Source organism: Nannospalax galili, unplaced genomic scaffold, assembly GCF_000622305.1.
Source record: "Nannospalax galili isolate Female #2095 unplaced genomic scaffold, S.galili_v1.0 scaffold1181, whole genome shotgun sequence".
NCBI classification, from domain to species: Eukaryota; Metazoa; Chordata; class Mammalia; order Rodentia; family Spalacidae; genus Nannospalax; species Nannospalax galili.
The window spans coordinates 992,794-1,016,462 of record NW_008345687.1 but is presented as its reverse complement, the minus strand read 5'-3'; the positions used below and the strand labels follow the sequence as shown (position 1 = coordinate 1,016,462).

Below are 23,669 nucleotides of genomic sequence, written 5' to 3'. Positions count from 1 at the left end.
TAAGAATCTTTGAAACTTCCAGGTGTGGTGGCACACTACCTTTAGTTCCAGCATTCCAGAGGCAGAGGCAGATGGAGGCTAGCCTGGTCTACAAAGAAAGTTCCAGGCCAACTGGGGCTACAGGGAGACCCTGTCTCAAAAACAAAACAAACAAAAAACTTTAAACAGAGGGCACTGGTATACTATGCTATTAAAGTCAGAGACAGTCCATCTGACACATACAAATACTTCCCAAATCGTAGCCAAGAATTTTCACCGACATAAACTACATAATTTAAAAGCCAAATTACAAATATATTTGAAAGAATGGGCACCTATAAATAAATAACTTTAAAACTCATGGATTGATCACTGGAAACTATGGTTTGAATATGTTCATTCTACATTCAAGGAAATTTGGAGAAGTTGTTAAAGTGGAAGGGATCTCCAAGTATCATATTCAAATAAAGAAATACAAATCTTTAACTGTCTCATTTGACTGAATTACCATAGAAAATAGGTGTTAAAGGCATTTCCATGATGGAAATCTCTTTTTCACAAATGGATTTAAAGAGCACACAGACAACTTTTTTATGTTTATCGTACAATTAAACCATTTCAAAGATTTATCCAAATGGGTACGAATGCAAGCCTAACAACTGTGTGAAAGCAAGCCAAAATGATTTACATAACTCTACAATCAATCTCATTAGTGATCTCCTTTATTCAAACTTTAAAGGGCTCTAGTTTTTCTGTAAGGATCTGCCAGCCCCGAAATGCTTCCACTTTATAAAAATTCAAAAGTTGCTGGGCGTGGTGGTTCATGCCTTTAATCCCAGCACTTGGGAGGAAGAAGCAGGGGGATCTCTGAGAGTTTGAGGCCAGCCTGGTCTGCAGAGTCAGTTCCAGGCAGCTGGAGCTACAGGGAGAGTGTCTCAAAAAGACCAAAAATAAAAATTTCAAAAGTTATCAGGGAGCATGCTGGTCGTTTAGAAGCCAGCCTTTGGCTATGGTTTGCAGCATCACCCATGGTCACAGAAGGGAAGTGATTTTCACCAACATGCTGAAAACCACAGTGTCCAATGTTTCAGATCTCTAAAAAGACTGTATATTTGTCATAAAAGTACAGCCTTAAACTAGTCAATCAAATGTTCAATAAACTATTTTTCAGCTCCATTTTGATGCACCCTTCAATTAAATGGGTCAGTTTCAGACATACATAAGCACACTCAAGGTTCAAGCATTCAGTTTGATGAATCACATGTTGTTGAAACCAAAGGATAAACTCCACATTCTAACATTTGAGAAATCACATGCTGATACAGTCATCTCATGGATCAGAAAACTCGTGTTTCAAATAACAAACATAATAAACTTAAGCATGCTGGGCATGGTAAGTGCACATCTTTAGTCCCAGCACTTTCGAGGCAGAAGCAGGCTAATCTCTGTGGGATGGGAGCCAGTCTGGTCTACATAGCAAGTTCCAGGCCAGCTGGGACTACAGGGAGATCCTGTCTCAAAAAAGACTAAAATAATAATAATAATAATAATAATAATAATAATAATAGTCGTAATAAACTTTAGGCATGAAATTATAATACTCCATGGCCGAGGTAGGAAAGTGCAACCAGAGTCCTTCAGAAATTTCCACCACAATAAAAGCCATTTAAAGGGTGAAGGTGACAGTTACCAGCCCACACATAACTGGAACCTGTAGAGAATCAGCTGCTTAAGTGCAGACATATGTGTCAAACATAAAATTAACAGGCACAGAGGGAAGACAAAGCTACTAACAAATGGTATAAAATTTTAAGAATCCACTTGGAAATATCTTTCATCAGTGCTAAATTACCTAATTCACAGTCTCCCTCGGGCAAAAGTTTGTTTTCTTATGAAGGATTAGCTCTCCAAGGTCACCCTAAAGTGTCAGCTCCAGTGATAGTTGGTGCAATGCATGAGGCGCAGGGCTCTTTTCAATCTGTATGATTCATTTGGCATCAGCAGGGGAAGCTTGCTAATTTATGTGTGTGTCTAGGATTAAAGGTAATGAACATTTTTCTCATGCAGACCATTGCTTTCCTGAAGCGCCCTCAGTTAAACTAAATCAATTTATTGTTAACCACTTAGCAATCAGTGTAGAGCTAACAGTATGTACACACATTACAGAAAAAAAATTGACCTCTTCTCAGTAGTAAAAGGCACTGACAGACTAGAAGGAAGAGGTGGTCATTTTCATGTACTGTAGTCAGTTGCTATCCTATTGTTGCTTTTGGAAGAGCACCAAACCACAGCTCTGAGGAAAATTCCAGATCAGTTCTTAATATAAATTAAAAAGTGGATTGACAAAAATGATTTCTGTATGTTGGGTTTTCTGAAGTTAAAATCATTCTTCTTGCTCCCCTTAACATACACCTAAGAGCCGCTACCATAACAAGGTAAGTCCACATGTAGAATGTTAGGATTATCAAACTTAACTAATTCCATGCAAATACTTCTAAAATGGCCTGCCAAGAAAGGCAGCACGCAAGGCTTCCCTCTGTTTACCAGTCTACACTCAATAAATCAATGGTTACTAAGATCACCAAATTTCCACACTAATCAGCCACTAATGGAAATATATGGCTTTCAGTCATTGTAAGCCAACCAGGGGTAGGGTAGTCCCAAGAGGCCAAGGTCAGAGGGGCATTTCAGTCTGAGATCTCCTACCCCACCCAAAAGAATGTCAATGTGGAAAGGAAAACTTCCCTACAGGGAGTCAGAGCCTTAGCTGTCCCAAAGTCAGTTCTGGAAGAGAATAAATCCTTACTCCAGACTGCAAAACTCAAGAGGCTCATCCTCAACAGTTGGAATGGGTGCTCACCATGAACCATCGCATATAGGTTTCCAAAGGGCTGTGTAGTGACGGCTAAAAGAGATTCATGTTCTTAAAGGAGAACAAGGAAACATACTGCATCCTAGACTAGACAGACCTTCACACAGATTACAGGGAGGTTACCTGAAACTAATTTCAAATTTTAAGGATTTTTTAAAAAATTCTTAAAAATTATTACATGCCCATGCTAAGGATCCTGTTTATACACACACACACACACACACACACACACACACACACACACATATATATTTTGTCTTTTTGAGACAGGGTCTCCCTGTAGCCCCAGCTGTCCTGGAACTCACTATGTAAACCAGGCTGACCTTGAAGTCACAGAGTTCCACCTGCCTCTGCCTCCCAAGTGCTGGGATTACAGATGTGTGCCACCACACCCATCTATATAATTCTTTTTAAATGTTTTTAAATTTATTTACATGTGTCTGAATGTTTTGCCTACATATATGTAAGTCACCCATATTATGAAACATTGGATGCTAGAACTGGAGTTATGGACAGTTGTTAGCTGTATTGTGGGTGCTGGGAACTGAACCCAAGGTCCTCTGAAGAACAGCCAGTACTCTTAGTCACTGAGCTATCTCTTCAGCCCCATAGTTATATGTTTCTCACCAGAAACCCACCTGCTTAATGGTATCACCTTCAGAGGAAAAAGTCAGAAAGCCCAGGCTGGCCTCAAAACTCATGATGTGCCTGCCTTCACCTCTCCAGGGCTGGAATTAAGAGATCTGAAATACCCCTACCAGATCATGCAAAATTTTTGACAAAATACACATTTTTTAAGGTAAAAATGAACTTTTGGAAAATACTGGAAAGAAGGGTTACTAATGACTAGAAAACAAATGGGGACAGGCTTTTACAGTTGCTTCTTATTTTTCATAAAGATCGGAAACTCTGAGTGTATACTTAAATTTTTCTTTTTGGGTCATCTGGTTATTAAAATGATGAACTATGTTTTGCTTTCACATTTCCAATTTTCTGTATTTAAAAAAATCTCTTATGAACTGGGGAGTTGGCTCAATAGGTAAAATGCTTGCTGCACAAGTACAAGGACCTGAGTGGACAACACCCCCCCCCCAGCACCCACATAAAAGCTGGACATGGCACTTTCTGCAATCCTAGTGCTGGTAGAAACAAGTGGATCCAAGTGGAAGGAGAGAACCAACTTTGAGTGCCCACACAAGCACACAAATAAACAAACAAGCATACAAACACAGGAGGGGTCGGGGAGGGTGATCAACTGATGAAAGAAAGGATTCACTTTGGCCAAGCTCTGGAAATTTCAGTCCATGAATGACTGGCCATTGCTGGGGATGAAGCAATGATGTACCACAGTGTAAGCAGGTGGCTGAACGGAGGTACTCACAAAGAGCTAGGACTCAGAGAGAGTGAGACAAATACATGGGAGTCCCACAATCCCCTTCAGGGACATGCACCTCCACACCCTAAAGAACCTGGCTGGGTCTCATGTCTCCCTGTTTCAACCAGCACCAAACTGAGGCCCAGCATTAACACATGGGCATTTGGCAACACTCCAGATCCAAACTCCAACCATTGTGATACTAGTGTGTGTTTTAATATACAAAAGCAACTACATTATGCAAACTAACACAAAAATGTTAGTAGGACTTGTTCAAAAACCATTTCTTAGAGGGCTTGAGATATAACTCAGTGGTAAAGCTCTTGCCTAGCATGCACGAGGTCCTGAGTTCAATTTCTAGCACTGCAGAGTGAAAAATTTATGACAGAACATGCTAGAAACTGTACCAAGAGATAAGGATGTAGTGGTTAATAAAACAGATAAAGCTGGGTGTGGTGGCGCACATCTGTAATCCCAGCTCTTGAGAGACAGGAGGACTGCCAGGAGTTCAAAGCCAGCGTGGACAGCAAATTAGATCCTGACTCAGAAGAGATCATTACCAAACTTTGTACAAGTTAGGTATAGCAGATCGCAATCAGAAGTTGAAAGGACAGGTTGACTGAGGTCCCAAGATGACAGGAAAATGAAGCACTAACAAATACAGGAAGGTGGATACCAGGCTGCCATCTCTTCTCTATACTGTCTCCTATCTGTGCACTCTAACCAAGCAGAGGGTTTCCTTTCCAAATGAAGGGAAAATGAAGGTTCACAAAACAAGAGAGTTTGCCTCAAAAGATATAATTAAAAAATAATTAAAAGTGTCAGAATTAACCTCAGATCTCTGCTGACAAGTGAGAGGTGAAGAAAACACAAGCCAGTATCTACAGAGCTATGGGGTGGCAGGCCTGCAGTCCCAGCACTCAGAAGCTGAGGCAGAAGGACTGTGGGTCTGAAGTCAGTCTGGGCTACAAAGTGAGACCCTGTTTGAAGAAAAAAAGAGAGAGAAAGAGAAAGGAGAGGAGGGGAGGCAAAAGGAGAGAGGATGAAAAATCTCAGCAGTAAGGATCATAATTGCACCTGTGCTCTCATGATCTGTCACCCAGGCTAGTAGTCCAGAAAAACAAGGGTTGAACAGAGAGTGGCAGATCCTACAGGTCTATTTTATCATATATTAAAAGACTGTACAGGTCCCTAAAGAATATTAAAATATGGACAGACCTTCTCATCCACAGTCATATGATACAGAAATTAATGTTCAATATATTTCTGCTCTTTTTCTTTATATAGATAAATACATATAAAGATGTATTTCTTTTTTGATTTATTTATTTTTATTTCATGTGGATGTTTTCCTTGCACATATGTAAGTGTACCACATATGTGCAATGTTTGTGGAGGCCAAAAGAGAGCGTTGGGTCCCCTGGAACTGGAGTCATGTACCATTGTCAGCCACCACATGGGTTGAACCTGGGTCCTGTGCAAGAGCAATGAGTGCTCTTAGCCACTGAGCCATCTCTCTGACCCCCAGAAACAAGCATTTTAAATCCTGCTGCACATAGGATCACTAGGTGAGCTTTTTGTTTATTTATTTATTTATTTATTTTGAGACAAAGTCTCACTATGTAGCCTTGGCTGGCACAGAACTTGCTATGTAGACCAGGCTGGCCTCAAACTCAAAGATCCCCCTGCCTCTACCTCCTGAGTGTTGGGATTCAAGGCAGGTATCACCACCCCTGTCATCTAGATGTACTTTTTTTTAATGTGTGTGAGTGTTTTGCATGCATATGTGTAAGAGCACCATGTTCTGCAATGCCCACCAGAAGAGGACATCAGATCCCCTTGAACTAGAGTTGTGGATAGTTGTTAGTCACCATGTAGGTGCTGAGAACTGAATCTAGGTCCTCTGGAAAAATAGCCAGTGCTCTTAACTACTGAGCCATCTCTCTAGCCTCTAGGTGTGCTTTTTAAGTTAACACTGTATCCTTAGTGTTTTCCTAGGACACTTAAGTTATTTGAAGTTACCATTTTAATGGCTATATAAATTTCTTTGGTAGATAAGCCATAATTTACTTATTGCTCCAAGGTGAAGAATTGAAGTAGCATCTAATCTTCCAAAATAAAATGTTAAAATGAACCTTTGCCATTTCATAAAGAATATCAGTTATTGCATATTCTGTACTCTTAGCACAGTCTTAGAGATTGTTTTCCACAGATGTCTTATAATGTATATTAGTGGTAATTAATAACAATAATTTGGATGGAGTAAAATAGAGAACTCAGATTCACAAATCCTCTCAAATACAGCCACAAGACCTGACAAAGACATCAAAAATGCACATAGGGGAAAATAGCCTCTTCAACAAAAGGTGCAGGAAAAATTGTATGTTCGCATCCAGAAAAATTAAACTAGATCTCTCCCAGACAGTACAAAAAGAAAAAAAAAAAACTTCAGATAGATCAAAGGATTCGATGTAAGATGTAAAACTCTGTTACTGTGGGAGGAAAAAGGAAAAATATTTCAAGACACAGGCACAGGCAAGGACATTCTGAAAAGGAATGTAAACAATGCCAACAATTGACAAATGGGATTTTAAGTCAAAAACCTTCTGCATGCTGGGCGTGGTCACGCATGCCTGTGGTCTCAGCACTTGGAAGGCAGAGGCAGGTGGATCTATGATTTCAAGGCCAGCCTGGTCTACATAGTGAGCTCCAGGCCAGCTGGGGTGGCAGGAAGACCTTATCTCAAAAAGACCAAATAATAAATAAATAAATAATAAATAAATAAATAAATAATAAAAACCTTCTGCACAATAAAGGAAAGAGTTAATCAAGTGAGGAGAGAGCCACAGAATGGGAGAACATCTTTGTTAGATATACATCTGACAAAGGATTAATATCTAGAATATACAAAGAACTAAATAAATTAACAATAAATCAGGAAGCAGCAAGATGGCTCAGTAAAGGCACCTACCACCAAGCCTGGCGACCTGAGCAATCCCCAGGCCCTACAAGGTGGGAGAAAAGGACCAATTCCCGAAAGGTATCCTAGGTCCTCCACGAGTACATACAAACACACAGACACACACAGACACACACACACACACACACACACACACACAATATTAATGTAAAAAATTTTTGTTCAAGTAAATCAAACTATCCAATCAATAAATGGACAAAGAATATGGGTAGTTCTCAAAAGATAAAACACAAATGGGCAATAAAGACAAAAAAAATATTCAACCTCATTAACTGGAAGATAAACGTACACAGAGAGTCCATTTTGCCTAAGTCAAGATGGTAGTCGTTAAGAAACAACAATAAATTCTGCTGCGGATGTGGACAAAAGAGATTGCTTATAGACTAATGGGGAGAATATATACTAGTTTAGCCACTATGGAGCTCAGCACGAGGATTGAAAAAAAAAACACTAAAAACAGATCTTCCATGTGACCTAGTTATACTACTCCTGGGTTATTTATCCAATGGAGTCCAGGCCAATGCATCACAGAGATACTTGCACATCAATGTTTACTGCAGCACCACTCACAATAGAAAATTATGGAAGTAACCTAGGTGTCTAACAGAGGAATGAATAAAGAAAATGTGACATATACACACAATGGAATTTCTTTCAGTCAAAAAAGTTATGGTGTTTACAGAAAAAAGGATATAACTAGACAATCATATTAAGCTCAGTCTCAAAAGGACAAACATCATGTGTTTTCTCTATGTGGTTACCAGATTTTATATATATATACATAAAATCATATATGTATATATGACATGAAAGAAGCAAAACTGTCTAGGTGAACAAGGGGGAGGACAGAGAAGATATGGGAGGAGTCTACTCAACATATAATGTATCCTTCTGAGAAAGTGTCCTTAAGTAACATAGTAACATATACACAATGAATTTTTTTTAATAAAACATATCAAACACTTGAAAAAATAAATAAAAATTTAAAAGAAGGAGGCTGGACAGATGACTCAGTGATTAAGAGCACTGGCTGCTCCTGCAGAGGACCCAGGTTCAGTTCCTAACAGTCACAACCATCCACAACTCCAGTTCCAAGGGGTCCAATGCCCTCTTCTGGCCTCCTCAGACATTGCATGCATGGTGGTACAATTACATACATGCAGAGAAAATATTCATATGCATAAAATAAATTTTTTTTAATTTTTTTAAAAATTAAAAGAAGCCAGGCGTGGTGACGCATGCCTTTAATCCCAGCACTCAGAAGGCAGAGGCAGGCAGATCATTATGAGTTCAAGGCCAGCCTGGTCTACATAACGAGTTCAGGCCAGCTGGGACTACAGTGAGACCCTGTCTCAAAAAGACAAAAAAAAAAAAAAAAAAAAAAAAAAAAAAAAAAAAAAAAGAAAAGAAAAGAAAAGCTAGAGAGATGCTCAGCAGTTAAAAAGCACTGGCTGTTCTTGAAGAGGATCTGGGTTTGATGGTGGCTAACAACTGTCTATAACTCTAGTTCCAGGGAAATCCTGTACCCTCTTCTGACCTCCACAGGCATTGCACAACACAGGCATATTTACATACATCTAGGCAAGGCATTCATTCACAAAAAAATAAAAATAATAAATACACATGCAGGCAATATACTTATACAGACACACAAATAAATAAAATAAATAAATATAAGTTTAAAAAATATTTAAAGAAGAGTGAGGTAGAAGATATTCAATGCATAAACACTTGTGTGCCTCCTTCGCAAGTGGTGAGCCTCAAAACGGAGTGCCATTACCTGTAATACCCAGGCATCACAATGTGGACACCTGCGCTGGCCTGGCAGATGGTAGCAGCGTCTTTATCATCCATTTGGCGCACAGAGTCTGTGAAAGGTCCAGTGGCATTGATGACACATTTGGCTCTCACGTCAAACTCCTGCCCTGTAAAAGAGAGCAACATCAATCACACACCCCATTTGTTTCCCTCTTCACCAGTACTGGACTATTATTAATTCATCTAGTGACTTAACCTATGGCAAAGTATGGTGCACACCACAGTAAGCAAGAAAAGCAACCAGTCAGTGAAGAGCCAAACAATAGGCCACTCGAGAAAATTTACCCAAAATCAATCCAAAAGAAAGGAAGGAAGGGAAGGCGGGAGGAGGGAGGGAGGGAGGCAGGGCAGGAGGGAACGCCATTTTTCCATTGTGGTTCTCAGTCTATTTACAAAGTGCCTATGATCAAAAGTGCTAAACACAAAGAAAGAGCAATGAGTAAACTACTTGCTTTTTTCCTTAAAACCTAAATACAGAAAATAAAAAGAAAAGAAAAGGGCTGGCAAGGAAGCCTGGTGGGTTGAGGCGCTTGCCACAAAGCCTGATGACAAGGTTTCAGTCCCTGGAACTCACAGGAAGAAGGAGAGAACGGGCTCCCCAAACTTGTCCTCTGACCTCCACGCATGCTACAGCATGCAAGCACCCACCCCCCAAGAAACAAATAATGTAATAAAAAATTTAAGCTAGAAAAACCCAAATGAGGAGCTGTATTACTATAAATAAGTATTTTCTGCAAGTGCTGCTTTTGTTCAAGAAATGATGTGATTTCACAACTGCCTACATAGCAAGAATGAAAATCAGACCAGAGCTAAAAGTGATTGACTTGGATGGCATGTAAATGCCCTGCCTGTGGCACCTAAGTGATGCTCAGAGACTTGGCACATTTATTTAATTTTATTAATCACATGTTTCTGTGAGCAAAATGCATTCACAGCTGTGAGAGTTCCATAGGCATTTATTATTATGCTTATCATCATTATTATTATTTAACACAAAGGGAAACAATTGGCAAGTCCCAAAAGGGAAAATTTTCATGTTAAACCAGTCATTGTTGGCAATAAGGAATATAATTAATATGACTGAAGTCTGCCTTCAGTGAAAGAAAAGTGACAGAAAAGTCCTAATTCAGTCATTATACAAGCATAGCAAAATACTAAGAAATGCCTCCCTCACAGAGCCGAGTGTACCTGTGAGGACATCCTTGCACCGCGCACCTCTCACGCGTTCCTTCCCTGTTTGGGGGTCTGTCTTCTTGAGCAAGCTCACTACCTCCATGTAATTGGCTGTGGCAGCCCCGTACCTGGCAGCAGTGAGGGCGATGGCAAGGTTCATCCGTGCGTCATTGTGTTGTCCTGCAGCAGGGAAAAGCACCAGGGAAGGGACAGGAGTCACCTCGAGCCACGGACTGGTAGTACAGAAGTGTGTCACAACAGATACGTCACATCTGCCCCGTCACCTGGAATATATGTGAGGGCTGGGCAGGTATATGGGGCACCATTTGGAAATACATGGTCATTCTCAGGCCAACATTTACCTGCTTCTTTAGCAAGTACACTTTGTGTACCATAAAAACAATGAAAAATATCCCTTTCCACAAAGCTGACAGTTATCTGAACCTTAACTTATTTCTTAAATAATTATTCTCTCCATGGGGGAACATATGTGTACGTCAGACTTCTTTTAATACAGAAAAACCATAAACATGAAAGCAAAGCAATTCAAACTCTCGGAATATCTGACACCCCAACTGGTGCTGATGAACATTTCTTCTGAGTACGTGCCTATCTAATATTCAAAATCAAGAGTTTATTCTTCCATGAAGAATCTCAGTATTCCATAAAAGAATTTTTCTTGGTTTGAATTTTGATCAGGGCTCCTTAAAATGTAACATTTTTAACAGCACACAAAAGGTAAGAAATTAAGCAGGGCAAAATTTAATTACAGAACAATTCCTACCTGTATTGTTAGAGATTTATTGCTGAAAAAAATCCTAGTTAAAGAAAACTAAGGGGGAGGAGAAGGGGGAAGAGATGATTAATCACTTTAAAATACTGGCATCACCGGAGACTTTTCCTATTTATTATTGCCAGTGGAGTTAACGCTGACCAGGAAGAATTACTCTACATTGCAGGGCCAGGTTCTCTGTGCCCTGAATAATTAATTATCCAGGGCTAGATGTATTGAAGCAGAGTTCAAATTCCCACACATCGGGATCAGTTCTATCAAGATAATACTGATAAAGGGATGAATCTGTAATGGATATTGTTGTTGATTTATGTCGCCAGCATACCAAACATGTAGTATAAATGGTTTATGTAAAGTTTCTTCCTTGTGATTCAGTCTGGGAGCCCTGTACAAGTCATCTGTTCCAGGGAAAAGGGCAAAGATATAAAGAGAGAATCAATGACTGAAGATCCTGCAAGCCTCTCCCCACAAACATCTTTTTTCAAAAACTGCTGCATGAGTGCCAGCCTAGAACAAACTTCCCCCTAACTACATGCACTTAAGGGGAATGAATATTAAGCCGTAATACATGAAATTTATTATTTTGGAGTTGCTTTACCCCAAAACATATTATTTATTCTAGAAAAATATTAAGTTGGTGTTATTCTATAAAAAATTAACAGACTGAAAGTAGAAGAAAAAAAGCAATGACAACAGCAGCAGTTGAGCTGAAGCTGGAAAAGACCACAATTCTATCAGCTTCAGTTCCACATGACTCTAATGTGGCTTAAACAGCCAACAGTTAAGTTTAAAAAGCCAACTTTCGGGGGCTGGAGAGATGGCTCAGCAGTAAGGAACCCTGGCTGTTCTTGCAGAAGACCTGGTTCGAATCCCAGCACCTACATGGCAGCTAACAACTGTCTGTAACTCCAGTTCCAGTGGATCCAACAGCCTCTTGTGACCTTCGTGGGCACTGCACGACACAGGTGCACTTACCTACATGCAGGCAATACACACATACACATAAAATAAAAATAATAATAAATAAATTTTTTTTAGAAAAAGAAGCCAACTTTCATTAATGTAGGGCTCCTTATTTAGAGCTAGAACTTGCTCCACAAGGGTAAATGAACACATACGGCCTAAAGAAACTAAACACCACCACCATTACAGAGTTGCTTTCTCTTTGGGCTAAAGAGATGACAAGACACATCCTGAAGACATTTCTGGTGATGTAGGCCTGTAACAGTGAACCACCTCCATGGACAAACGTGCATTTGGTAGCACAAGACAGTTGAGCTATGTGCTCTCACCATATGTGTGTCACAGAACGCACAGCTGAAGTATTTGCCTTAGCCTGCAAACCAAGGGGTGCATGGACCGCTTTAAATCCTAGGTGAAGTCACTGTGCTAGGGAACCAGGCAGAAATGTTACTTATTAAATGGCTGATTGACAGTCACTTGCAGATCTTCACTGCCAAGGTGCTCATTTCTCTGAGTTCTAACTCAAAGCCTAACTTTCCCTTTTATACCTTTTTTCAGATTTGACCTTCTTACCTAACTCTTCTTTTCCGTCTCCCTTCTCTCAGCAGCTGCTGAGATTTATACCTGATCTGCTCTGTTTTCTTTCAAACTCTAATAAAACTATTTTCTAGTTTAAAACACAATAACCAAACAATACATGCCTGTGTAAGTTCTAGATCTATTACACAATCCTCTGACTCTAAACTGAGTTCGATAGTGTTGATTTCACCTTACACACACACACACACACACACACACACACACACACATACACACACACACACACACACACACACACACACACATATATGTCTTTTTGAGATAGGGTCTCCCTGTAGCCCCAGCTGTCCTGGAACTCACTATGTAGACCAGGCTAGCCTTGAACTCACATAGATCCACCTGACTCTGCCTCCTGAGTGCTGGGATTAAAGGCGTGCATCACCACGCCTGGCTCCTTACTTCATTTTTAAAAAACAAAATCACGTTACTGTGTCAGTATATCACAGGCTGCTTACACTGGGCTAGCAGTCAGTTTACCAAGCTCTATTCCTTCCACAATAAGAAACACCTAATTAGCTTCTAAATACCAGCACAATTTAAGGTAAAGATCAACTCTGGGGCTGGAGAGATGGCTCAGGGGTTAAGAGCACTGACTGTTCTTGCAGAGGACCCGAGTCCTCCATTCTCAGCACTCATATGGCAGCTAACAACCACCTGTAATTCCAGTTCCAGGAGATCTGAAGCCCTCTTCTGACCTCTACCGGCATTGCATGACACGGGTGTACCTACCTACATGCAAGCAATATACTTATACACATAAAATTAAAAAAAAAAAAGGATATAAAAAAGTGTTTTCTTCTAAAAAGAGAAGAAAGGAGAAGAAGAAGCCTCCAAGTCAGTTCTCCCAGAAGCAACTGTCCTTGTCTTGAAGATAGAATCCTGCCAACCAACAATAATACACCTGTGTGAAGTGTTCCTACCTTGTGGTAATGTGTGAGACAGACCTCATCTCCAAAGGAAAAAAGAAGAAGATGAAGAAGAAGAAGAAGAAGAAGAAGAAGAAGAAGGAGAAGAAGAAGGAGGAGGAGGAGGAGGAGGAGGAGGAGAAGAAGAAGAGCAACAGCAACAACTACAATTAAAAGTATGACATAAAGTACGCTCCTTGTGCTTCTACACCCCCTTAGTACCCAGTAGGACCTGCCTTGACTTGACTTGATTGTCCCTTAGTAATGGGCCCTTCAGTACAGAGGGTTGGACTACACAGTTCACTCTCCAGTTGCCAAAATTCTTTTCGGCTGCCTGATGTTCAGGCATTTTTGTCTTCACCCCGTTTCTTATTCTTATGCTGGGGTACCACTGTGGAAGATCCTAGGAAGCCACTGCTCATCTCTTTGATCTAGTTCATCTATCTTCTGTAGTGCTTTCAATGAGAACACCCTCATAGGTTCAAGTATTCAGATACGTGACCCCAATTGGTGGCACTGTTGGCAGAGGTTTTGGAGGTGCAACTTGGCTGGAGGAAGCAAGTCACTGAGGGTGAACTTTGAGCACTCACAGCCACATCCCACCTCCAGTGTCTGTCTCTCTGCACCCTGTGCCTGCTCTCAGTCCAGCTTTCTGCTCCAGCTGTCTACTGCCATGCCTCCTCTACCATGATGAACTCTTATCCCTCTGGAGCTATAAGCCCAATAAACCCTTGTGTAAGTTGCTTTGGTCATGGTTTTTATTTTTCTCCTAGGCCACTATTATGATTTATGCAGACATACTTTTTCTACTGTCTTTATGATCCTGTATTCACCCATAAGACCATCCACTTTCTACTTACAAAATTAACAAGCCTTTGTTATGAGCTGACACTGAGACAAATGCTCGGTCAGAAGCTCAAGCACAAAAAACAGCACAGCCACCACCCCACTGCGCCATAAGACCTGTTCCCCACCCCACCCTGCAAGCACGGTGGGAGACCAGGCCCTTGTTCAGTTGTAGGTGGATTTTGTCAGTATTTACTTATTTATTTATTTGGTTATTTTGAACTTTCTCTTCCCCCCACCCTCTCTCAGAACAGGTACCCAATAAGTGCTGTTAAGTTTCTAGAAACCATTAAGTTTTTTTAATGTACACTTTTATTGAATATTTGTGCATTTTATACAACACATCTTAATCATTTTTATATCCCTTCCCCCATCCAGAACCCCCCCCCAGCATAGCCCACCCCACCAGATTATATGCATTCTGTCATACATGTTAATACCTCTCAAGTCAAGTTAGTGTACTCAGCCATCCCTCAGTGCAAGTTCATTCACTGGGGTCTAGTCAGCCTATCTAGAAACCATTAAGTTTATAGCTACATATTTGAGATGAGAAGGGAAACCAAAATGTTTAAAATCTGAAGTTAATTCCAAACTAGCCTACATATATAAGGTGAATAATTGGGAAGGAGGTAAGAAATGGTTATGAGTGAGTCCCTCAGGCCTGCCACATGCTGCCTACCCCATGCTCTAAGGAAGAAGGCTAACATAGCCATTACTAGGCCCTGAAAACTGAGGAGCAAGGAATTTATGTCCCCCTGAAACTAGGCATTCATGCTTCCATCCACCAATATTCTCTCCTGACATGTACCTTGTCATTTACCTCTCTAGATTCAGAGCAAACCTCCTCCTCCTCCCCTGCAGTTTTTAAACTTGCCCTTCACCCTTAGGCTCTGATGCCTATAGTAAATGCTTCCTGAGGTGTGATATATTTTCATTATTTTAAACTGAATCTCCCCAACTCTGTTTCCTGACATTTTGAAAAGTATCTCTGTGCATTCTGTAATTTTGTTTCTGTATAAAAAAGTTTCTGACAGCCCTGCCTGTCACAGAAATGTGACACGGTAGTCTGAAATCCCCACCCAGTTGATCTGCTCATGAAGTTTAAGTTTTCAAATCTGCTTCCTCAGAGCCAGGCAACACTCTACTGCTACACTGATCAGCTTTACCTTGGCGCCCACACAAGGACCCAGACGGCAACTGTGAAAATCTGTTTCCTGCTCTGTTCTTGCTTGCACTCGAAATCTTACATATGTGCACATACTAAGCGTATAACTCATAGGAGAGGAAGTACATAGAGGTGGAACTATTACTGTTTCCCCTTGTTTAGAAAAACAAAGTGTGAAATGTTCCCACCAAAAAGAATAAAGGTTGCTGGGGCAGAGATTTTGTCTGGCCACTCAATGTCCTTGGCCACAGAAGGAGGAGAGGTATTGTAAGGGAAACAAGAGAGTGCACATATTTTAGGGTGTGTCATCAAAAAGATAGGCCTTACCTATAAAATTTTGGAGACAGAGCAATATTGCTCGTCTCAGCATCAAAGTTTGGCAACTGAGTTAAAGGACAAAATAGCTGAGAAAATAAAAAAGAAAAAGAATCACTCAATGTGTAAAGAGTATGAAACATAAGTAAATATTAAAAAAAAAAAAAAAACACGTAATAAATTAGCTGACATTATCCTGTTCCTTTAGGCCTAAAATTCTGTGGTGCTGTAAATGTCTACATTCAGTCCTCCTTTTAGCAAAACATACTTTTAAATGATCCTTTATTGTGAAAGACTGATGCATGCACAGACCTCCCTAACTCCTCTCTACCTACTAGCATAGAAACTCTAACTTTTAGGGGTGAAATTTGTTAAAATATCAGCTGCTCATGATTTCATCACTAAACTGACAGTCTCTGATTAGAATATCTCCTTCCATCCCCCGTGGCCTGACCTGGTTCTAGCGTAATTATTTTGACTAGCACAAGGGGAGCAGATGTTTTACCAGAAAGAACCTCCTCCCAAAGCGCTATTCCCATTTCCAACAAAGTCCTCACAGCCTGCCTCTTTGTCGAGGGCTGCAGGTGTCACGGTGACCTCTCTGGCAGTTTCCCCTCTGCAAGCAAAGGTAATTCAAAACCTAATCTCTGAAAGAAAGTCAAGCTCATTTAATACAATCAGTACATTTAAAAATTCCCCTTCTGTAAGGAAGAGAACAGGAAGACAGAGCAAATAGGTGCATGTGAATCCAGAGATTCTTAAATTCAGCTTAAGTACACAAAATGAGAATGCTTTAAAAAACTGGAAATGAGGACAGGGTGAATTCTGACAACATTCCATTTCCAAAAGTAAGTCCTTACTGTGTCAGGATGGCTAGGGCCGGAACACAGAGAATAATGCAGAGGCCACAGGCTTACAGGGCACACTGCAGACTCGCTCTGGAGCTAAAATGACTGTGCTGCATCTTCTAAGGGTGTCACTCGCCTAGCTGGGGTAATGTTGATGAGGCAGCACACATAGGGGCCTAAGTGTCTTACAAGGCAGAGTCAGGGTAACTCTGAAATCACACAATGTGGGTGACAGTCTATCACTTTCAAAGTATGGCTTCTCATACTATGTAGGAATGTCCAGCAAGGACCAATGATGAGCCAGGTGTGCTGTGGTGGGGCATGATGGCCTTTAATCCCAGCAGAGGAAGGTGGATCTCTGTTGCGTTCCAGACCAGTCAGGGTTATATAGTGAATGAGCCCCTGTCACAAAAAAAGGACTTGGGGCGGGGGTGAATCAGAAATCATCCTCTTACATTGGACTGAAAATTACAATTAATTTCCTTTGTTTAACTATGTAACATACTTCAAATACTCCCTTTATTTTTCTCCCTTTCTTATAACTATAGACTTTGTCATGAGTCTCTTATCCCCTTTCATTCTAATTCTAGATTCCATTATGGGAAATTGTTTTGTCAATGGAATACCAGTAAAGGTGATAAAAGCAGAATTTCAAAGGAGCATCTACAAGTTTCTGCCTGTGTTCCAGCCCTCTGCCAACTCTAGGAAAAGGGCATTCTCGGGTGATCAGGACCCAGGAGGAAGACATCCTATCAGCTGTCAGTTGGCCAACACCTACCTCATAAACAAATTCAAGTTAAGCAGCACCCAGCCCACCCGAAACAATAACTGAGAAAACTCCTAAAAACCTCCAGTGAGTGAGCAGTAAGCCTGAAGTAATTAAAGTTACTAAGTTCTAACAGGAAGACCACTTGTCAACTTACATCACTGCTACCTGGTAATTCCATTAAAGCTTATATAAAAGCACAAAGAATCGGAAATGCAGCTATCTTATTAGCACAACTACAATGTGTTAAACAGTCCCTAGAATAAGTGACTTTTTCCTTTATTGAGACCTTAAGGCATGTGTCTATGTTTTATTTTTGTTTATCATGAATTTAGTTGGGGGGGGTTGTGTTGTTTTTTTATTTATTTTTTTATCTTCCTGACTTGATGTATACTTTTCCAGAAATGTCTTCTAGTATAGATTGGTGAAACTCCAAAGCATAATATTCCAAGTTTATGAATTGAAGTAATTTGCTGTCACTTATCCATACTACAGTTCTCAAGAGGGACACCTGTTAGCACTGAACATGTAATCATTTTTATTATTAAATACAAAGGTACAATTAAATGCAAGCACAGGATGTGACCTGCATGGTAATTTTGCCTGGCCTTTCTCTTCACAATATCTTTTTCATTATCGTGGGCCTTTTGTTCCTTCAAGTTTCTTTTGTCTCACACTAAGTTCTCGAATAAGCTATTTACAATTTGAATAATTAGCAATCAGGGTGGATCTGTGGTCTTTGGCCCCATGTAAACGAAACATTGTCAAATGCCTTAACATGACATACTTAAGTACATAAAGTTTCTATACCCTGAGGACTTTTCCTTTCTTGAGAAAAGTTTTAAATGAATCTAATGAGGAGTGAGTTTTCTACTTTTTAGACACTTAGGAATCTAACTAGAGTAACAAAAATGAAACTGCATTTAAATTGCAAACAACAGAATGCTTTGGGTATTCATTAGCTATTTTCGTACAAAAATGTTCTATACATTAGTTTACAATGAACACTCCCTGTGACTACTCCAGGATAATCCATTCTCTAACAGAAGCTAAGAATACTTCTTTTTGTCTGTCTTCCTTTCTTCCTTCCTTCCTTTCTTTCACTACTTTTTAAAAGAAAAAACATAAAAAGCAGTGTGACAAAGTTAAATTAAGTGAAAGCTGGACAGTCAAAAGACTGCTTTACAAATCATACATTTCTGAGGCCTAAAAGCCCTGGTAAGTTTCCTCATTTACAAAATGTACTAAATTCATTGGTGAGCCTTCTTGAAATGCCTAGCTTTGATGGCAAAGATCTATCTTCATTGAGCTACAGTCTAGACAGCATGCCATCTTCATCCAAGAAAATTTAGCTGAGGATTCTTGAGATTCATTTGGTTTTGCAAATATTGAACACTTACAACTCAGTGCCAGGTGTCAAACTATTATTTGTGGGAAGCAGAAATCAGAAAGGCCAGACTGATCAACTGCCCTGGGGCACTGGGCTGTGAAAGCAAAGCCACAGGCTCTGAGAAAGCCATGTGCTCCTAGCCTTCTTACTTCTGTTCTCCTTCCCAGAAGTTTTCCTAACATACCAACAACCCAAGGCTCCAGACATAGGCCCTCATCTCTCAAGTTTGGGGAAGATTTGCAAAACTTCTTTCACAAGGAATGTGTGCGCTAGATCAAGGCTCATCTCCTATGTACTAACTCAACAAGCCACCTCATCTACCATTCTTTTTACTCTCTCAACTACAGAAACAGAAGGAGCAGGATAGAAAGAAAATTACAGGGACAGAGAAGAAAGAGGAATCCCACTGGGTTGAAGCCACACACACCAACTGAGACTCAAGCAGGTCAGCACAATTAAGGCCTTTCTGCATTCCCAGAAATAAGTTTACAATTTTCTAGTCTTACCAAAAGCCCCATTTACAGTAAAATATATGTCCCAAACCCCTTGTAGCTCCTGGTGTACCTTATCAGACTACAATCCCATTCAAGGCTCCTCAAGAGCCTCCCCTATAATCTCATTTATCAAAAGAGAGAGAAAATGGACTTGGGCAATGACTTTATGGATGAAGAGCTTGGAGTCTGAACACCCAGCATGGGCAGGCTTGGCAGCTTGCCTATAATATCAGCCCTAGGAGGCAGAGACATAGACCATAGAGGAGGGATCTATGGAGCAAGTTGGCTAGCTGACTAGCTGAATCAGAGAGCTCTGGGTTCAAGTGAGAGACCCTGTCTCAATATATAAGGTGGAGAGAGATGGAGGAGGACACCCAAAGTCAATCTCTGGCCTACACACACACACACACACACACACACACACACACACACACACGCATGCACGCACGCACACGCGCATGCACGCACGCACGCAAAAAAAAGATATTTCCAGCAGCTCCTTGCAACATAACTTGAGAGCCCCTAAAATGATGTACATGGCTAATGCTAACACAATTAATTGAAACTCTTTTGAGAAGCCCACACCCACACTTGGGTGTCCTGGAGGTCTCTCTTTCTCTTAACCCTGGTGCTTATAATCTATTTCAAAATATCTTTAATGAAGTCCAACTCTGCTTCATACTGGCCAGCCCTAGATTCTTTTAGATGGCAAAGCCCCAGATGCATTTTTACCTGAGTTAAGGTCCCCAAAACATTAAAGGAACTCTTCAGACTGCTGTGGGTGACAGAGTGGAGCTGTGCCACTTTCCCTGGCACCAGTGACAATAGCAATGGGATTGACACAGAACTGTTTTGAGAAACAAGTCAGATACATAGTGCATGCTGTAATGTGATAGAATAATAGTTCTCGAGCCAGGCACGATGGCACATGCCTTCAGTGCAGCTCTTGGGAGGCAGAAGTAGGTGGATCTTGTGAGTTGCAGGGTAACCTGATTTACGTAGTGAGTTCCAGGCCAGCAAGGGCTGCATAGTGAGACCCTATCTCTAATAATAATAGTTCTCAATAAACTTTTTATATTTACTTTTTATTATTAAAAAAATACTTGAAAACCAAGACATCAGAACCATCCTTTAACTAAAAGCTATGGTTATTACCAAAAATGGGTTTTTGTTTATTGCTTTTGTTTTTTAAGCTCCAAGTATCTTTCTGTTCTAAATGGTTTTTCTTAGATCTGTAAGATGGCTCAGCATGTAAAGGTGCTTGCTGCCAACCCTAACGACCTGAGTTCAATCCCTGGGACCGATAAGGTGGAAGATGAGTACTGACTCTTCTAAGTTGCCCTCTGACTGTCACATGGTGCCAGTGGTACACCTATGGTCCCCCACAACACACTCACTCACCAAATAAATCAATGAATAGTTTTACTGCTTATCTGTCTGGCAAATCTTCATTCTCTAAAATGTGCAACAGGCCTGGAGAGATGGCTCACTGGTTAAGAGCACTGGCTGCTCTTGCAGAGGACCTGAGTTCAGGTCCCAGCACCCATACGGCAGCTAATGACTGTCCATAACTCCAGTTCCAAGGGATCCAACACCTTATTCTGGTCTCTGTGGGCATTGCACAACACAAGTGCACATACATACATACAGGCAAACCATTTTTATGCCCATAAAATAAATAAATATTATTTTAAAAGTTGGCATTTAGCAAATTTCTTAAATAAAATAGCCATGTATGGTGGCACATGTCTTTAATCCCAAGACTCAGGAGGCAGAGGTAGGTGGATCTCTGTGAGACTCAGGCCAGCCTAGTCTCCATAGTGAGTTCCATGCCAGCTGAGGCTACAGAAAGACCATGTCTCAAAAAAACAATAATTAATTAATTAATTAAAATATGCAACAGCCAATCTCTGAACTTCATTTATTTCCTGCTGTTTGTTCTTTTCCTCCTCTCCTCACTTTTTACTATTGAAAATGGGGCTGTAGCTTTTTTTTTAATGTCAAAAACAATAGGAAAGCATAAGGATGTGCTTGAACAAAAGGAAAATGATGTTGACAAGATAATACATTGTTTCAAAACACTAAACCAAGGAAGAAAGAAGGAAGGAAGAACTAGGAGGGAGAGAAGGAAGAGGAGGAGGAAGAGGAGAAGGAGGAGGAGGAGGAGTCCCTTTTCTCTTAAAATTTTCATGTGATTTAAACTCTGACAAAGTCCTGAGTTCCTGGTCATTCTGCCAGGAATTTTGGAAGTCATTCTCCCAGCTCTATTTTGGAAGTTTTTCTCCCAAAATTTCACATGAATCGACTGAAAAATTATCAATGTAATTAAACAGTAAGCCAAAAGAAGCCCTTTTAGGTTACTAAACCACCTTTCAGCTTAAATGAACCCCTTCACTCACAAATACCCATCCTTGAGTCCTCCTCTATTTGTGTGAACACAAGTACACAACATTTTAATAAAATGTGGGAATGACTCGGCTGCCCCCAGGGTGACTTGAAGTGTGAGCCACATAATAAACACAGGAACCCAGCACAAAGGAATCTTAACTGCAAGCAGCCTTTTGAGAACCTTTATCTGTCTTGTCCTGAGCCCTGTCTCCTATCAGATTTCTCTCCATACATCAGAAGATTCCACCCCTTATCAAGTTGTTATCAAATCAGTCTGTCCAGTGTCCATGTTATCAGTCTATTAAGGAGCCGACATCTGCCCTGGGAGAGCAGGCCAGGAGATCAGCCAAGCCTGAGGTTGGAACCCCACCCACCTCCATTCCCATCCAACAGTCTGTTTCTTCATTTGTAAAATAGGACTAACAGCAACTTCTTTGCTTATGTATTAGGACCACAAAAATGACCAGATTCAGCACATATTTAAAAAAAAAAAAAAAAAAAAACTATAGGAGCTGGAGAGATGGTTCAGCAGTTAAGAGCACTGGCTGTTCTTGCAGATGATCCAGGTTAGAATCCCAGCACCCACATGGCAGCTAACAACTGTCTGTAACTCCTGTTCCAGGGGATTTGACAGCCTCTTCTGTCCTCCAAGGGCACTGCACGACACAGGTGTACTTACCTACCTACATGCAGGCAACATACACATAAAAAAATTTTTTTAAAACACTATAAAAATGAAACTACCATAGCCAACAAAGGTGCCTTCTGTTAGACTGATCTGTCTCTCTCTCTCTTTACTGTAAAGCCTTTTTTCACTTTTTAAAATCTATTATTCAGGTTGATGTATATGTTTTGACTGCATGTATGTAAGTGTACCCATGTTCATAGAGGCCAGAAGAGGGCGTCAGATCCCCTGGAACTGGAGTTACCAAAGGTTTTCAGCTGCCATGTAGGTGCTGAGAACAGAACCCAGGGTCCTCTGAAAGAGCAGCTGGTGCTCTTAACTGCTGAGCCATTTCTCCAGCCTTTTATATAATGCCCGAATCAGAAACATTCTGCCTCTACTTCCCGAGGGCTGGGAGTGCTGGGATTATAGGGTTATGCCACTACACACAGTTTACAGAATGCTGGGATGAACCCAGAGCTTCATGCATGCCTGGCAATCACTCTACCGACCGAGCTACACCCCCAGCCATATGCATGAGATTTTACTTACTAGGCAAAAGTCTGACCTTAATTTGATTATTACAAGTTTGACTTATGGACTTGTTTTTTCAACAGCAATTTGAGTCATCCGTTTTACATGGATGTTTAACTTTTCATCAGAATGAAAAAACTAAGAACAAGAACTCTCTCCTCCATCACCTCCAGCAGTTCAACTCTAGCAAAGACAACAATGCCTGGTCTGTAGGAGGGTGTTAAGGTTTTGTTTTGCTTTGTTGTTTTTGTTTTGTCAAAAGTAATCAGTTTATAATGATGGTGAGTTGTGGGAATGGCAATCAACTCACCACAACTTGATCATCTGAGAGAAAAGACAAATTTGGTGTTGGGGACCTTTATAAATAGTGGTGCTCAGGCAAAAATCATGGAGATGCAGTACGTAAGAATCAGTTTAATTTCACTACCTGCTAATAGCAGAGTATCTGAATTGTCTTTCAGACGAAAAACATGATGTTTATGCACAGCATAGTTAACAAGGAAAGGATATCAATATTGTAGCCATAAACATCAAGTAATTGGCCAGACGCTATAGACAAATATTAAAACAAATTTGTTGACAGGAAAAAATGCAAATATGTAATATAGAACTTCCCCCTTTGGGATGGCAGAGGGGGAAATAGTTGCAGATGTAATCAATAGTTCCCTGGACTGGAGAAAGTCGCTTCCAATATTTTATAGTTTGGAATTCGCACTCAATAAATGTGAATTTACAAAGAAATAATTCAATAAATAAGCTGTAGATTCATTTCTGATAAACTATTACATAAATTACAAAAAA

At 40.4% G+C, this 23,669-nt stretch overlaps 1 protein-coding gene across 2 annotated transcripts in view; it reads right to left on the bottom strand.

Moving 5' to 3' along the window:
- The window catches only part of Gpd2 (glycerol-3-phosphate dehydrogenase 2), a 164,693-nt gene that overhangs the window by 26,689 nt on the left and 114,335 nt on the right, over positions 1-23,669 (bottom strand). For both annotated transcript variants that reach the window (XM_008841740.3, XM_008841739.3), the window contains exons 7-8: positions 10,213-10,377; positions 8,987-9,131 (exon numbers count right to left, since the gene is read on the bottom strand). In XM_008841740.3, the coding sequence (XP_008839962.1) occupies positions 8,987-9,131; positions 10,213-10,377 (310 nt within the window). The remainder of the gene's footprint in view (positions 1-8,986; positions 9,132-10,212; positions 10,378-23,669) is intronic.